Source organism: Festucalex cinctus, chromosome 9, assembly GCF_051991245.1.
Source record: "Festucalex cinctus isolate MCC-2025b chromosome 9, RoL_Fcin_1.0, whole genome shotgun sequence".
NCBI classification, from domain to species: domain Eukaryota; kingdom Metazoa; phylum Chordata; class Actinopteri; order Syngnathiformes; family Syngnathidae; genus Festucalex; species Festucalex cinctus.
The window spans coordinates 8,894,465-8,911,262 of NC_135419.1; the positions used below are offsets into that span (position 1 = coordinate 8,894,465).

The 16,798-nt window shown below is 40.0% G+C and overlaps 2 protein-coding genes across 4 annotated transcripts in view; one reads left to right on the forward strand and one right to left on the reverse strand.

Annotated features, from left to right (window-relative positions):
• Window positions 1-16,798, reverse strand: part of simc1 (SUMO interacting motifs containing 1) — a 60,197-nt gene that overhangs the window by 14,959 nt on the left and 28,440 nt on the right. The window contains exons 1-2 of one of the 3 annotated variants that reach the window (XM_077531680.1): window positions 10,184-10,353; window positions 4,233-4,403 (exon numbers count right to left, since the gene is read on the reverse strand). In XM_077531680.1, the coding sequence (XP_077387806.1) occupies window positions 4,233-4,358 (126 nt within the window). In that variant the 5' untranslated portion in view covers window positions 4,359-4,403; window positions 10,184-10,353. Of the gene's footprint in view, window positions 1-4,232; window positions 4,404-10,183; window positions 10,354-16,798 lie in introns of those variants that run through there. The other 2 variants (XM_077531679.1, XM_077531683.1) reach the window with 2 other exon arrangements.
• adra2db (adrenergic, alpha-2D-, receptor b) lies at window positions 6,274-8,120 on the forward strand. The gene has a single exon (XM_077531687.1). The coding sequence runs from the start codon at window positions 6,587-6,589 to the stop codon at window positions 7,856-7,858; it is 1,272 nt and encodes a 423-aa protein (XP_077387813.1). The 5' UTR covers window positions 6,274-6,586; the 3' UTR covers window positions 7,859-8,120.

Below are 16,798 nucleotides of genomic sequence, written 5' to 3' on the forward strand. Positions count from 1 at the left end.
GAGAGTAAAATTTACACTTGGAATAGACTAAAATATTCCAAGTCAATTTTACTCGAAGTATTTTTTACTGTGTATGAGAGAATTGGCCGATCCCATGACAAAAACATCGTAAAGTTTTTTTCACTCAGAATTTCTAAGTGCATGTTAGAAGGAGCCCTGCGATTGGCTGGCAACCAGTCCAGGGTGTCCCCCGCCTACTGCCCAGAGCCAGCTGAGATAGGCGCCAGCACCCCCCGCGACCCTTGTGAGGAATAAGCGGTCAAGAAAATGGATGGATGGATGTTAGAAGGAATTTATTTAGTACATTTTACTAGTTTGTTAAAAAAAATGTACAAGGGTTGAGGAGAATGCCACTCTACCACCTGAGCAATGCCAATCCCACTGTTTGCTCACATCCAAAAGGAGACCAGGTACAAAGATTCCAGCTGATGGGCAATATACTAACACACAGTAGGAGCAGTAGGAGGTTCAGGGAGTAGATTGGCTGCCTCCCAAACTGAAGTTGTGGGTTTGTTCCTTAACCCTTGAGTGACTTTATTAAAAAAAAAAAAAAAAAAAAAAAATAATAATAATAATAATAATAATAATAATAATAATAATAATAATAATAATAATAATAATAATAATAATAAAATATTGTAATAATAATAATAATAATAACAATATTAATAATGAACTAGAAAAATTTAGTCAAAATCTCTCCTTGCAAAATTTACTTAGAATATCTGAGTGAAAAATCTTTAACCTGTTTTTCATGGGATAGGCAAATTCTCTCGCACACACTAAAAATACTTTGAGTAAAGTTTACTCTGAAAACTTTACTCTCTTCAAGTGTAAATTACTCGGTTTAGAGTGAGACAAAATAGACTCTTTTTAGAGTAAAATTTACCCTACAAAACTTACTGTGTTTAAAGCTAAAGATGTTTCTCGTGTGCTAGCATTAAGCTAGCTGACTAAAGTAAAATTATATTTTGCTTTAATTCGTGTTTAGTATGAAAGTAAATTCAAGTGGGATTGGCATTCATCAACTTGAAGCCTGTCTTGATAAGAACTGACCCAAGATGGATGCCTCGGGCCACGAACACCCCTTCCCCACCCTCTATGCACACCACTGGACATCATCTAATCTAGCGCTACTTTAATAATTTGTTCGAATAAAGGCCCGCTGTAAAACAGACACTGCAAATAATCACCTGATACTAGCTGCAGTTGAATAAACAAATGCCACAGGCCAATATGTTAGAAATTTCGGTCCGGTAGATAAATCTACTGGGCTTTTTATAATCTAACAGGAAAACTTTATTTAGTGCCGTCAAGTGTGACCTTCAATGCTTCATTAGTGTGGTCACACTCTCAACTTCCACTATGTTTTAATCCAAAGCTATGAGAAAATGCAGAAAGGAAATCTTGTTTGTTTGTACCGCAACAAAAGGTCAGCAGTCATGTATTTATCCCCAACCTGCCATGCCGAAAGACAGCGGCGGCAACACGAGACGAATGGCTGCAAGATGTGGAAAAAATGTCTGGGTGGGGGTGGAGGGGGGGAGGGGAACACGTGAATCACTGTGTGGCTGTGTGACACACTCACACCGACTCATAAGTCCTCTCCCACTCTCCATCACCTCCAACACGTCGAGCGTAGCCAGGGTCGCACTCACGCATGTAAATAAGAGCAGCTATCCAAATAGTAAAGGTATCAGAAGGGGGGGGGGGGGGGGGGGGGGGGGTCACGGTTGAATTTGCGCAGGCTGAAATGCCAGAAGGAATGATTACTTTTACAAAGCACCTGCAGCCTCAGATGAGGTTTTCACATATCACCTAAGGCCATTTATTCCTGGAATATTACATAACGACCACATTCAGCTCAAACAGCCTCCTTACAGAGGAGGAAAAACCCACAAAGGTAAGAGGATTGAGGCAGCGGAGGGAATTGCAGCCCCCTGCTGTTTCGACATGTCTGTTCACTCCACAATTCTCATCTTTTTTTTTTTTATCTAGTTTTGAACCACTGACAGATTTTATGATGCTGCAGTGAATTTTTGGTGTCTATTAGGGGTTATTAATAACCAGTGTTGAACATCATCAATTGGAGTGTTTACCTGCTCGTTGTCATGGTTTGGTTTGTTTTTTTATTTTTTGCTTTTGTCAGGGATCGAGTATTGAGTGGGTTTTGTTTGAGTTTGTCATCATGATCCTTTAAGATTCTGTTTTGATCTGTTATGTTCTGCTTTCCTTGTGTGTCTCCCATTGTCTCATCAAGCATTGTACTGTCCACCTGTGTTTGCCTGACTTCCTCGTGTGTCAACCAACCTAACAGAACCCTCTGCCACTTGTGTCTTGCCCAGCTTTGTCTCGTGTCAATTATTGTGTGTGTATTTAGTCTCTAGTCTCCCCTCTGTCTGTGTCAATTCATTGTCATTTTCCTCATGTCATGCTGCCGGTTTTGTTCCACGTATTGTCTCATTACACCCGTTTGGAATTTATTGTTTTTGTTTCGTAGTCTCTAGCTCATTTTTGCCTCCTCGTTTTTGTTTCTTAAACTTCTTTTTGACCTCATTCTTTGACTCATCAACCTGCTTCCCTGCATTTGGGTCCACCACACCTCGTTGGAAGAAAAGCAAAGAATTCTGACAGAAAGCATCATGAAATTCTGTTTTCGTGTTATTTTTGAGCTGGAAGCCCAAATTGTTTTAAAAATAAACAAATAAATACTTAGGCAGTATTGTGACCCGTTTTGGGCTTTTTGATGGTTCTGACCAAATCATTTCAAAATAAGATGCTGCCTACGGGTAAATTGTGGGTAGAGCTGTCAAAATTAATTGATTAATTGACAAGTAATCAATAATTAAATAAATCAACAACAATTTTAATAATTACATAATCATTTAGAGCCATTTGTTATTTAAAATTGTCAAATTGTTAAACTTTTTGAGGATATTTTTTTTTTTTTACGGGTCTATATGATTGGGAGACGTGTTATAAATTCTAGACTACGTTAAAAACAATTCTATTCTTTCTTCCTGACATGTTTGTATTTCGTCGGCCGAGTTTAAGAACAGTGAGATGTTGTCGTGAGTGATGCTTAGTGTCACCCCATGCATTCATCGGATACATTTCGAAAGTTTTTGGTGCTTTTTTGACTTCTCAGTAAGTCACCACGAGGCCAAAGAAAGTTCCAAGTTTGTTAAAGAAAAGGATGAAAACATCATCAAGAAAGCCCTCATAGCAAAGTACAAAAATGTTCATTTATCCATTTCATTAGTCATTTATGTCACATTGTGTTCCGTATTTTAATCGGTAGTTGTTCTCTGTAAAATATCCATTTTGATCAATATTTTGAGATGTCTGGAACGGATTACTTAGATTTAGGCTACCGGTACATAATTTCCTAAGGGAAATTTTGCTTCAGTTTTCATATAATTTTTACTGAGCCTTTTGGCAAAAGATTAATAACTAAGGTTCCACTGTCCTGCACTTTGCTTCATGTAATTTCTTTATGCAAACAGCAGCAAGGTCGCTAGGGTAATGTAGCTTGAACACACCACTGATTAGGTATGATGACTGCATCATAACAGGAAACTGCATCCTGGGGAAAAGGGAGCTGGGCGGTGTTGTACCATTTTCAGAAAAAAGTACGGAAGTTGTATTTAATTAATATGGTCTCGACATTGCGAATTGTGTAGTATTTTTACCTTGTGTTGGAATTATCTAGCAGGATGTGGAGAGCCACTTTCAGCTTCAAAGATTTAACTGTGTTATGTAATCATGCATACTGAACTTTCAAAGTTCTGGTAGAGCTTGTAGTCCAGACTTTGTTGCTGTTTTGAGCAAGTCTACGCTTTATTCTCTGAAAAAAAAAAAAATCATTTGTACAGCATAAGATGGCTCCTTTTGTTTCTTTTCACCACATTTGGTCACCGCCTGCAAGCAACCTTCTGAAATATTGAATTGCGCGTGACAGAGAGAATAAAAAGTGCATTCAGGCTCAACTGCACAGTTATATATCAATGTCATATATTTCTTTAATTAAACCTCAGGAAAAAAAATTGTTGTCCCATCTGCTCTGTGCCTCGGAACAAATCCATAAATGTGTTTAATACCCTGTTAATGTTGAAATCATCTTCAAGAGGAAACGCAGTAAAACAGAGGGCATATACATAATTACATCGTCCATCACGGCTTGCATAACAAGGCTTGCTCATTTGTAATAATTATAATTGCATCTTATTTACCAGACACCCTGTGGGTTGGCGAGTCATGCAGTGTGCAGAGCGCGCGTGTTGGGAGTTTGCTGAGGTCGCTGTGTTCCCGTGCGGCAGGTATGTCCTCCAGCAGATGTCTTCACAGCCCTGATACATGGTGACAGACACCCTGAAGACAATCTCCACCGTTTCATGTTCATCCTGAGTTAGCATGTGAGAGAGAAAGAATGTCTTTTGGTGTGCTGTAATATTGCTGCAATATTACAACTATAAGCCTCCATTGCAAACTTTTTACAGCACTTGTCCAATAGCCAATTTGCTTCATTCAAGAAGCCCAAAATGGCACAGATCGGCATAGATTGCCGTTGACATTTGCTCCACAGCTTTGGGTGTGCACGTGTGTGTCCTTTTGAATCACTGCTGCTCACTAAATATCCCGTGGTCATACGTCAGCATGCATGTTGCATAACCAGAGCTCCCTCAGCCAACAGGTGTCGTGTTCTAGAGGTAAAGTGGGGGGATTCTGTCCCTCAAGGTAAAATTCACAGTAATATGGCTAATTATTAGAGCCCAAGGCAACTTTCAATGATACGGGCTTTAAAGTTACGAAAGCAGCCGTTGTTGGCCTGGCAAGACATTCTCCCTTGGAAAAGTAAACATTTTTGGAAGAACACTTCCTTGACTTCTGTAATTGTGCAAAATTGTACGAAAGTCTGAAGTGTTGGTTGTCTGAAATGGTTTTCTTTTCCATAAAGGCATAACCTGATAACGTTGACATTTGTTCGGGGAAATTGAAAACCCGACCGAAAAGTATTGGCGCAAACATTCAAGTAGTACACTACGTGTATTTCTCGTAAGTTTCTGAGTTTTTTTTCTCGCAAATCTCCCACTTTATAAACTCGCAAATTTGCTACTTTATCAAGTTGCAAATTTGCCACCTTAGAAAGTCGCAAATTTGCATTTGTTTCTAAACTTGCAAATTTCCGAGTTTTTTTTTTTTTTTTTGGTCACAAATTTGCCACCTTAGAAAGTGGCAAATTTATGACTTTCTAAAGTGGCAAATTACTGAGTTTTTTTCTCTGAATATTGCCCCCGCCCTCTTAAAATAATAATATAGTTCAGCAAAGCTCCTGAGGCCCAATAACAGGTCAGTGCAAGGCTGCAAGAGTAGCCTGGATGACAAATGATTGACACCACCAGTCATACTTTAAAAAAAAAAAAATAAATCGGATTGGTTGTTTTTCCTCAGGCACTGTGGTTTTCTAAAAAAATAAATAAATAAAATAAATAAAAAATCTAACTAAAGATACAAGATGATGAGGCCAGAGAGGGCTGAATGATTTAACATATGATTTTTGTCACGTACTGTCAGGTTATATTTGGTAGTACAACAAATATGATAGAAAGTGTTTTGTTTTGTTTTGTTATTTTTTTTTTAATGGCAAACTCCCTTTTTAAACGTAAGTAGTCTAATTTAACAAAACAGGCCACAATTTCACAAAATGTGTAAGTAAACTGAGACAATATCATTTCAGAATTTTTTTTAAGAGATATTTTTGTTTGGTGGTTGTGCCATGAGATTTTTGGATGTAAAATATGCGCCTTAGTTTAATACAGGTTGGAGAATGCTGGTTTAGTGACTGAAAATGGATTTTGGGTGTAATTATTGGATTGATTAAGTTGTCACTAACCTGCTTAACTCACAAGGGACATTTCGCTCGCCTTTTAGCAGCGACCGGAATTAGTAAAAGACTCATTAAATATAGAAATGTTTTCATAACATGGTAGCCTTCATCTTGTTTGGCAGTCCAAGGCTGTTCTTTCTACTGCACTACACTCTGCATATCAGCAGATGAAAGTCAAAGGGGGGAAAAAAACAAAAACAAAGTGTATATGAAATCAAACACTCAAGCCCAAGGGCATCCTTGAAGGGAAAGTGCTTCCTGTTTAGAAGAAATCTCAAAACCAGCTGTCCAAACAGCCTCTCTCTCTCTCTAGCTTTCTCTCCCTCAAATGGGTTTCTCTCTGTCTCTCTCCCTCTCCTCTTCTGAAGTTTAGAAAACGGGTTGGTCCTCGGAGTGATGTCACCTCCCTCCTGCATGGCCACGCAACCACTAGACGCTTTGGCACCTGAACGCAGAAGCAGCATTACGCACGGATCCTCGACTGCATGTGACATGCTTTGTCTCGCATTTACGATGCATTCGGAACTACTTGGTCGCATCGGGACTTTCGGGGGGTCTTGTTGTAATGCTGGGTTAGCGTTTCACTCCGGAGCATTACGAGAGCATTACGCGCGCTTCGACTCCGCGTCTCGGCTGTGTGGGAGGACATGCGGAAAGCGCACGCACAAACATGACGCACCGGCGCAGATTTGAGCCGCGATGGATTCAAGTGAGGTGAACGTGTTCGAAAACGTCTCCAGGGATGTCAACGGCACGGACGCGGCGCTCGAGTGGCCCCACACGGTGCCGGCCGCCGCGCTCATCATCTTAGTGGTCGCCGTCATCATCTCCGTGACGATCGTGGGGAATGTGCTGGTGATCGTGGCGGTGCTGACCAGCAGGGCTCTGCGCGCGCCGCAAAACCTCTTCTTGGTCTCGTTGGCGTCGGCGGACATCCTGGTGGCCACCCTGGTCATCCCCTTCTCGCTGGTAAACGAGGTGATGGGCTACTGGTACTTTGGAAGCACTTGGTGCGCATTTTACCTGGCGCTGGACGTGTTGTTCTGCACGTCCTCCATCGTGCACCTGTGCGCCATCAGTTTGGATCGCTACTGGTCCGTCACCAAGGCGGTGAGCTACAACCTGAAGAGGACTCCGAAACGCATCAAATCCATGATCGCGATGGTGTGGGTGATCTCGGCGATCATCTCCTTCCCTCCTCTCCTCATGACCAAGCACGACGAGCGGGAGTGTCTCATCAACGACGAGACGTGGTACATCCTCTCCTCCTGCGTGGTGTCCTTCTTTGCGCCGGGTCTCATCATGATCTTGGTCTACTGTAAGATCTACAAGGTGGCCAAGCAGCGCTCCTCCACGGTGTTCGTGGCCAAAAACGGACTGGAGAGGCAACCGTCTCAGTCCGAAACATGCTTCGTCCGGAACGACCGCTTCGAGATGGAGAGTCCCAGCAGCCAAAGTTCGGGCAGCCGCCCGCAGAGACAAGGCGAGCTTGACGACATCGACCTGGAGGAGAGCTGCTGTCCGTCGGATACCAAAACGCGGAACCACCACTTCACCAGGAGGGGGAAAGTGGAAGGTTCGGACAGCCGCTCGTCACAGAACTGTCGTGTTTCCTGGGCTTCGTCCCGCGCGTCACAGCTCTACCCGGAGCACAAACACGTGGCGGTCGGGCGCCAACACGCTGCCGCTGTAAACAAGACCAAAGTGGCCCAGATGCGGGAGAAGCGCTTCACGTTCGTCCTGGCCGTGGTGATGGGGGTGTTTGTGCTGTGCTGGTTTCCCTTCTTTTTCACCTACAGCCTGCACGCTATCTGCAGGGACAGCTGCTACATCCCTGGCACACTTTTCAACCTTTTCTTTTGGATTGGCTACTGCAACAGCTCTGTCAACCCCATCATTTACACCATTTTCAACAGGGATTTCAGGAAAGCCTTCAAAAAAATCATTTGGCCCACTCCTAAGCGCACATAAACACAGGAAGGCTTTCTGGGTGGCAAAGCTGCTTTCCCGGCTTTCTTTTGCAAGAGCGAGGAAGGAATTTAGGCAGATTAACAGAACTCAGCCCGGAGCTGATTATTTCCCCTCTGCACAATTATAAAGTGACTTTTGGAACAATGGGTGTTGTACACATCACAATGTTGACTAAAATGTAAAACGTTGAGCAAAAACAGTAGAAAAATATGTGAATAACAATCTGGAATGTGCATGGTCAGTATTAAAAATGTAAATCAGAGGTGTTTCTGTTGGTGATTGTCTGCAAACATATAACAAAATCATCAGATTCGAGTTTTAATATCAACAACAAAAACAGAGAAACAAGGTTGAAGTGTTGTGGGTTGCTGGCCTGAGAGGGTGATATGCAAATTAAATCAATAAAAGCCACAGCATCTTGACCTTGGAGCCCTTAAAAGATGAGTCACAAAAACAAGCAAATATATTATTATTATTATTATTATTATTATTATTATTATTAAAGATCTTTTAGTGAATTTAAGTTTACACATGGTTGTATTTGATGCAGGGTTCCAACTGCAAAATAAATAAATAAATAATCATCATATTAGGAACAACTGCACAATACAAAAGCTGTATTAATATTTGTGGTCTTGGTAAGATAATATTGGTGACTTAACTGATTCTATCGTTTTTAAAGTACTGCCTTGAGATACAAGTTTAATTTGTCACTGCTTGTAATTGAAAACATTTGTATCTGAATGGGAATGCTGTTTATTAATTAATACAGCCCTCCTAAAAAAAATAAAAATGTGTTTTTAAATAGCACTGTATACTTTCTAAAAACAGTAAAAAAAAAAAAAAAAAAAAAAAAGTAAAAGTATTTAAGAGTTTGTGTATCACGATTTCATGCTTCAAATCTATTATTTGTGCTGCTCCTTGTATGCCCACCTTGGCCACCAAGTGGCAGTATAACACAGTGATAGAGACAAATGAAGACGGTGGCTCTTCGTTTGTTTATTCACATTGCTATTAAATTTCTATGATAGCTATGATCACATTGGTCTTTTTCCCCGCAGGGGATAAAGAACATCTTTATATGTATATAATATTTGAAAACATCCGTTGCCGAAAGGGTTCAAAAACCACACTGTAGATGCTAATCTTTAGCATGTCAACGGCTAATACAGGGCCTTTGCCTAGACAGTTGTTTGGTTGTTTCAAATGCACAATGTACAATTCTCTATAAGTTTGACAGTAAATTTCAAATTGGAGTGCCATTTATTTTTTGAACAAATGTTCACTATTTGTCAAAGTGCTGCTTATTGGGAAGTAATGTCTGTTGTGTTTGCTGCTGCCATATTCTGATGACAATTTTTTGGGGGCTGTGTGAGAGGAGCAAAAGGCATTCAGTTTTTTTATATAACTGGCATTTAATCCCATTTTTTTGCAGGTGTGCCTAATGTTGTGGCTTTTACTCTAAATTTTCTTATCTCTGCATTTTCATTGTGCCACTTCATTCTACAACAATGGCCGACCTGAGGCATGGATGTGCAAACACTACTGGATAAGTTTGCACATGTCAAGTGAATACATCCATATTATGTGTGCAAACATTCAAACCACGTGACATCCCTTTTCTCAAACACAAACAGGCTTACGTAAACTCAAATCTGGGTTATGCTGTCGAGTGAATGTTGAGTTCACTGCTATTTTATCGTCTATTCCTCACCAGAAGTATCCAGCTAACGGCCATTTTCTATATCGCTTGTCCTCATTAGGGTCACTGGTAAGCTAAAGCCGACTGTATCACAGGTAACTTTGGGTGGGAGGTGGGGTATACAGACTGGACTGGTCACCTGCCTGTTCCTTGGAACATATAAACAAACCATTGACATGTACTATACTGTACAGGGGGTCCTCAGTAAAGACTTCCATTCCTACAGCTAATTTGTATGTAGGTAGAATGAGTGCCATTCCTAACCACAACATGTCATAATTACAGTAAATATTTGTATTAAAAACAAATCTAAACCATCAATATAAAACAATAAAATGAAGAACAGTCAGAAAGGCGATACTTGAGCGTGCCTTCTTTTGCCGCATGACAAATTATTCCTACTGCGCCACATTTCATTGCATGGTGTTCGGAATCACAAAATGTCATAATTACAGTAAATATTTGGATTAAAAACACTTCTAGGGAATCAGTATAAAACAATCAAATGAAGAACAGCAACAGCAAGTGTGCCGCGTGACCAGGAATTCTTGTGGCGCGCTGCGTTCAGACAGAGACTACACTATCCAGGTAATTTATCAGTTCAAATAAAGAGAGCTACTGACCGTGATAAAGTTGCAGGCCAGAGTGCAGGCAGTCACAGGCACTTAGCCACCAATGGGAGAATGAATGACATCCTACCACTTAGGCCAATGCCAGCCTAAATGGATTCCAGCTCTGTCAAGTATTGCACAGGAAGTGGTAAAGCAAAGTGATTGATGAAGAATGTTCGTCAACTTCAAGGTTTCAAATGAAGCGCTGAAGAGGAGTCACTTGACACCAATAATATTATACTGGCTACAACATTGAGTACACCTGTATGCATATTGTAATAATGTTCAAAATTCTGTCCTTACGTATAACAAATAAGTGATGTTTTAAACTTTGGATATATTTAAAAACAGAAAGACAAAACTATGTGGAAACCAGTGACAGGTGATGCATTATACATGGACCTTCACTGGACACTTACACAAATGAATCCACCTCGAATACGAACAGTATCACATTGCCATAAATATGAAAGAAAAACCTAATATAACCGCTCACAATTGTGCCATGTCTGGAACAGTTCAGAATCAACCTGTGTCTAACAACATGAGAAAAATAAAAAAATAAAATTAAAATAAAATAAAATATATTTGTCATGTTTTGGTTCTATGGGGTTGGGATTCTGTTTTCTTTTGGTGTTTTTTGAGTGTGTTTGTCTGTGGTTGGTGTTTTTGTCATGTATTCCTGGTTTCTTCCCTTGTCTCGTTATGTCAAACCACGTCCACCTGAGTGTGTCTTCCCTTCCCAGTGTGTGACCAATCAGTGTCCTCAGACACTAGTTTTTTTGCCCAGGTGTGTCCTTTTAGGTCATTAGTGTTGGTGTATTTAGTCTGTTGTGTTTGCCCAGTTGGTGTGGGTGTATTGCTGTTGTCATGTGGGTCATGCTGGGTGTCTTGAAAGTCAAGTCAAGTCAAGTCAAGTCAAGTCAAGTCAAGTCAAGTCAAGTCAAGTCAAGTCAAGTCAAGTCAAGTCAAGCTGCAGTTTTGTCAAGTCTAATCGAAGTCTTGGTTTCCCTGCCCACTTAATAAATAAATCACCCTATGTTACTCATTTCTGTTCACGTTTGGGTCCACCTCTCTCACTCCACCCTGAACCGTAACAACATTATTCCAGAAATTTTGATTATTACATGTATTTTTTGTGATTATGTTTTGCAAGTAAAATTTGGTCTTTTTCTGACCAACCAACCAGATTATGGAAAATATCTGGCATCTTCCTCTGGTCTCTTGAAGTCTCTCTAACCTGTTGGAATTTAGATGTTTCTGGGATTGGTGAAAGGCTCTTGTCGTCTAACTGTGGGTGGTAGGTGGTGTCTGATTGGTGCTGGATTTCACTTTGTTTCATCTTTCTTTCCTTTGATCCTTCCTCTGGTCTCCCGACACGACTCTGGTAGGATTCGGAAGCAGCTGCTTAAGGTGAAGGGTCTGGAATTCATAACAGGTTTCAGGTGAAAGAGCAAACTCACATGCACACAAAAAAATAAAATAAAGAGAGCATGATGATGACATGTTGACTTGAGAAGGCTGCCGAATGAATAACACTAAGCTCTCTCGCGCTCTTAAAAAGAAAAAAAAGGAAAATATCTGGCATCATCACTGGCCAGCTCACTGGCCCACTGGGACAAATTTGATGTCTGATTAGTCCATCTATGTCCCGGCGTGTGCAGAAAGTTTAGACATAAGACTGACATGGCAACACATACGATCATGAGGCTGAAATCTGATTGGACAAATCAATTAAGTCCACATACTGTACTAGATGAGGAGAATAACTTCTGGGAATAAACTGATACAATTTTACTGAACAAACTAGAAATGCCATTTCTGGGGAAATGGCGTGTGAAGGCTGGAGAGCTGAATGAATACCTGTGGAATGATTTGGAATAATGTTGAATGATGATGAATGATATTGAAAGATCTTGAAAGATATTGAATGATATTGAATGATGTTGAATGATACTGAATGACATGGAATGAGCTTAACATGCTGAAGTTGGAATGGTTTAAATTCATCCAGAAATCTAGAAGCAGTTGAAGGAAGATAAATACCACAAAAGTAAAAATAAATCAGCAAGAAACATGAAAACAAGGAAGGAATCAAGTAAGAAATGGAGGAAGTAGCAAGTAATCGGGTAAGCAATGGAGTAAAGTGAGAAGAATTAAGTAAGCAATGAAGTAAGGAGGGTAGAATCGAGTCGCAATGGTGTAAGGAGTGGCAAACTTAAGCAATGGAGTAATAGTCACTCTGTTGAAATCAGGTCACATTTGCATTAGTATACTAAGCTAGCATTAGCATGCTAAGTTAACATTAGCATTAATATGCTAACTTAGCATTAGCATGCTAACTTAGCATTAGCATGCTAAGCTAACATTAGCATTAGCATGCTAACTTAGCATTAGCATTCTAAGCTAACATTAGTATTGGCATGCTAAGCTAACATTAGCATTAGCATGCTAACATTAGCATTAGCATGCTAAGCTAACATTAGCATTAGCATGCTAAGCTAACATTAGCATTAGCATGCTAACATTAGCATTAGCATGCTAACCTAACATTAGCATTAGCATGCTAAGCTAACATTAGCATTAGCATGCTAACTTAGCATTAACATGCTAAGCTAACATTAGCATTAGCATGCTAACTTAGCATTAGCATGCTAAGCTAACATTAGCATTAGCATGCTAAGCTAACATTAGCATTAGCATGCTAAGCTAACATTAGCATTCACATGCTAAGCTAACATTAACATTAGCATGCTGAGCTAACATTAGCATTAGCATGCTAAGCTAGCAATAGCATGCTCACTTCCTGTTGATTTCAGGCCACTTCCTGTTGAAATCGGGTCACTTCCTATTGAAATCGGGTCACTTCCTGTTGAAATCGGGTCACTTCCTGTTGAAATTGGGTCACTTCCTGTTGATATCAGGTCACTTCCTGTCAAAATTGGGTCACTTCCTGTTGAAATTGGGTCACTTCCTGTTGAAATTGGGTCACTTCCTGTTGATATCAGGTCACTTCCTGTCAAAATTGGGTCACTTCCTGTTGAAATCGGGTCACTTCCTGTTAAAAACAGGTCACTTCCTGTTGATTTTAGGTCACTTCCTGTTGAAATTAAGTCATTTCCTGTTGAAATCGGGTCACTTCCTGTTGATTTTAAGTCACTTCCTGTTGATATGAAGTCACTTCCTGTTAAAATCAGGTCACTTCCTGTTGAAATCGGGTCATTTCCTGTTAAAATCAGGTCACTTCCTGTTGATTTTAGGTCACTTCCTGTTGAAATTAAGTCACTTCCTGTTGAAATTAAGTCACTTCCTGTTGATATGAGGTCACTTCCTGTTGATATTGGTCACTTCCTGTTGATATTGGTCACTTCCTGTTCAGGTCGGGGAATATCCTGGCAAGAATCACACGCATACCTAATCAATTGGCCAAAATGGCCACCGCCTTGGGAGGCCAGGTTGGCGAGAAATCTGGGCATATCATTTGTCTAAAATGGCCGCCGTGCATGGTAAGTTGGAAAATGGCCGCCATACGTGGTAAGTTAGGTGGTAAGATGGAAGAGCTCATGACGTGAAATGGTGGAATATATTGAAGTTGGAACGAAGTCAATCGGATAAATAATGTGGAAGTAAATGGAAAATGTAGAATGTGGGAAATATTTGGGTACGAAATTGGGAATTGTGGGTAAGGCGTGAATTTTGGAACTGAAAAGCTGGAAGAGCTCATGGCTTGAATTGCTGGAATATATTGAAGCTGGAACGACGTCAATCGGATGAATAATGTGTAAGTAAATAGAAAATGTAGAATGTGGGAAATATTCGGGTACGAAATCGGGAATTGTGGGCAAAGCGTGAATTTTGGAACTGAAAAGCTGGAAGAGCTAATGGCTTGAAATGCTGGAATATATTGAAGCTGGAACGACGTCAATCGGATGAATAATGTGTAAGTAAATGGAAAATGTAGAATGTGGGAAATATTCGGGTACGAAATCGGGAATTGTGGGTCAGGCGTAAATTTTGGAACTGAAAAGCTGGAAGAGCTCATGGCTTGAAGTGGTGGAATATATTGAAGTTGAAACGACGTCAATCGGAATGAATAATGTGGAAGTAAATGGAAAATGTAGAATGTGGGAAATATTCGGGTACGAAATCAGGAATTGTGGGCAAGGTGTGAATTTTGGAACTGAAAAGCTGGAAGAGCTAATGGCTTGAAATGCTGGAATATATTGAAGCTGGAACGACGTCAATTGGATGAATAATGTGGAAGTAAATGGAAAATGTAGAATGTGGGAAATATTCGGGTACGAAATCGGGAATTGTGGGCAAGGCGTGAATTTTGGAACTGAAAAGCTGGCTCATGGCTTGAATTGCTGGAATATATTGAAGTTGGAACGAAGTCAATCAGATGAAAAATGTGGAAGGAAATGTGAAATTTTGAATCTCCCATTAAGAATACATGGGGAAAAATCGGGTACGAAATCGGGAATTGCGGGTAACACGTGAATCGTGGGAATAAGAAAAATGGAAGCGCTCTAGGCGCGAATATTTGGAATCGTTTGAAATTGGAACGGAGTGAATCGGGTGAAAAATGTGGAAGAAGAAAGCGGACAAAAAAGTGCGAGGAATAAAATATAATAATAATAATAAGAATAACGGGAATGGTGTAGAATAACATATGTGTGAAGGCCTCCAGCCTTCACACAATAATAAAATTTATGTTGTAAATGCTTCTGATAGTGTTTTGGCCAGCAGAGTAGACTTTGCTTGCCTTGACTCTTGGCCACTGTTGAAAACATCTTGCAGTATGTGTCAGCAAATTGTCAAATTAATACCCCTCTGACAGTTTGAGCTTTATTATGTTTTGAATGGCCGAATTCTGATATAGTTCTTACATTGTGCAAGATTCCCTAAAGAAATGGTGGGAACAACAGTAATAATCTCAGCATCAGCAATAGAAGTTTGTAGCTATATTTCCTGTGGCAAAAAAAAAAAAAAAACTATCTCTGCCAGAGCTGGCTTTCCATCTACTGTAGTTGCAAATGAGTGTGATTCAATAAGAATATCTATTACTGAGTCAAGCGCTGGCCTGAGCCGTTATCATGGCTCAGTCGTCTGAATCATAAGTAAACAAACAACGCATGAGATATGATGCCCGTGTGATTCACGGCTGGAACAGATCTTAACCTAGGATGGAAAACACATGGATAATGTTATTGCACTTTTTAAACGGCAGCAGGCAAGTGTCATCCTGAAGGAGGTGAAGAAGCGTTGTCTGGGAAAAGTGTGGAAAGGAAACGCTGACCAGCCAGATATGAAGTTGAATGTGTGTGTGCATGCGTACGCATACTACTATTTATATCCTCTTAAGAATGTCTCCTACTGCTGCTGGCACCATGCCAAAAATAATCACCGCATTTGAGGGGCGTCACGGCAAAAACTATTTTTTTTTTATCTCTAGTCAAGTAAGTAAGTCGATGCACGTGTGGGTGTTGTGAAGCCAAGTGGAGGCGAATGCGTCTTGTATTGTCTCTCGATCTGAACCTCCATTTTATTCTTAAACAGTTCATCAGTAGGCCTACAAGTGAGGATAAGCATTGATCTTATGAGTCACATTTTATAGATGTCTCACGTAAGTTGTACTTAAAAAGATGAGGCATTTAAAAGGAATAAACGTTCCCCTACTGTGCTACAGTGGGGGGAATTCAAATGGATGACTCAATATTAAGATTATTGTACTAGTAAAACTAACAATCTTCCATTTTTTTCGCAAATATCTGACTGCGAGTTACATTAATTGACAAATTCATTTAACTGTGCACATGTAAAAGTGGATTTAATTTCTCTAGAGAGTGAGGTCAGTCCCCTCAATGCTCGCCACTTTTCCCATGTGAAAATATTTGCGCAAATGCTGAAATGTAATTTTTATCCTGATGACAACAGAGACATGCAAGTCCCTCAATGGAACTTGCTTACCAACTCAATTATTTTTCCCATCAACATTTTGTTACAGAATGAAGCAACAACAATGGAGCACAATGTGTGTGTGTGTTTTTTTTAAATTAGTGCTCATGTTTTTCTCACCTTCAATCTGGTATTAACAGTCATGTCACTTGTTAACTTGCGTCATCGGTGTTGTCGAGGAGTAATAGGGCCGCATGGAAAAGCTAAACAAAGCAGTAAAATTACAAGGAAAAAAGTAATGTTTTGGACTATTGTAATCATGAGGATTTAACGTGAAGTGACTTTAAAGTTAGGTAAGTTTGAGACTAGCAGCCGCTTTTGGATTCTATACAGTTAATTTAATACATAAAGTCATTCTATAACCACTACCCATTTAGCGGTGATTCTAAATGTCAATTCGCACGTGAAAGGCTTCGCACAGCACATAACAGCCAATCAAAATGTATTAGGTTATGTGCACTTGATCTTTCACAACAAAAATTACATTTAGCATTCTGGGTGTTTGAAAGGCTTAAATGAGCAGCTCTTTCTTCTAAATTGATTGTACATTAAAAAAAGAAAACTTCAAAGTGCTAAATTTAAGTGTTACAGTATCACTTATTATGTAAAATTCATGCTAGCAACATAACAACTGTGGCTAAAACTAACTTGTTTACAGAGCTACTGTTG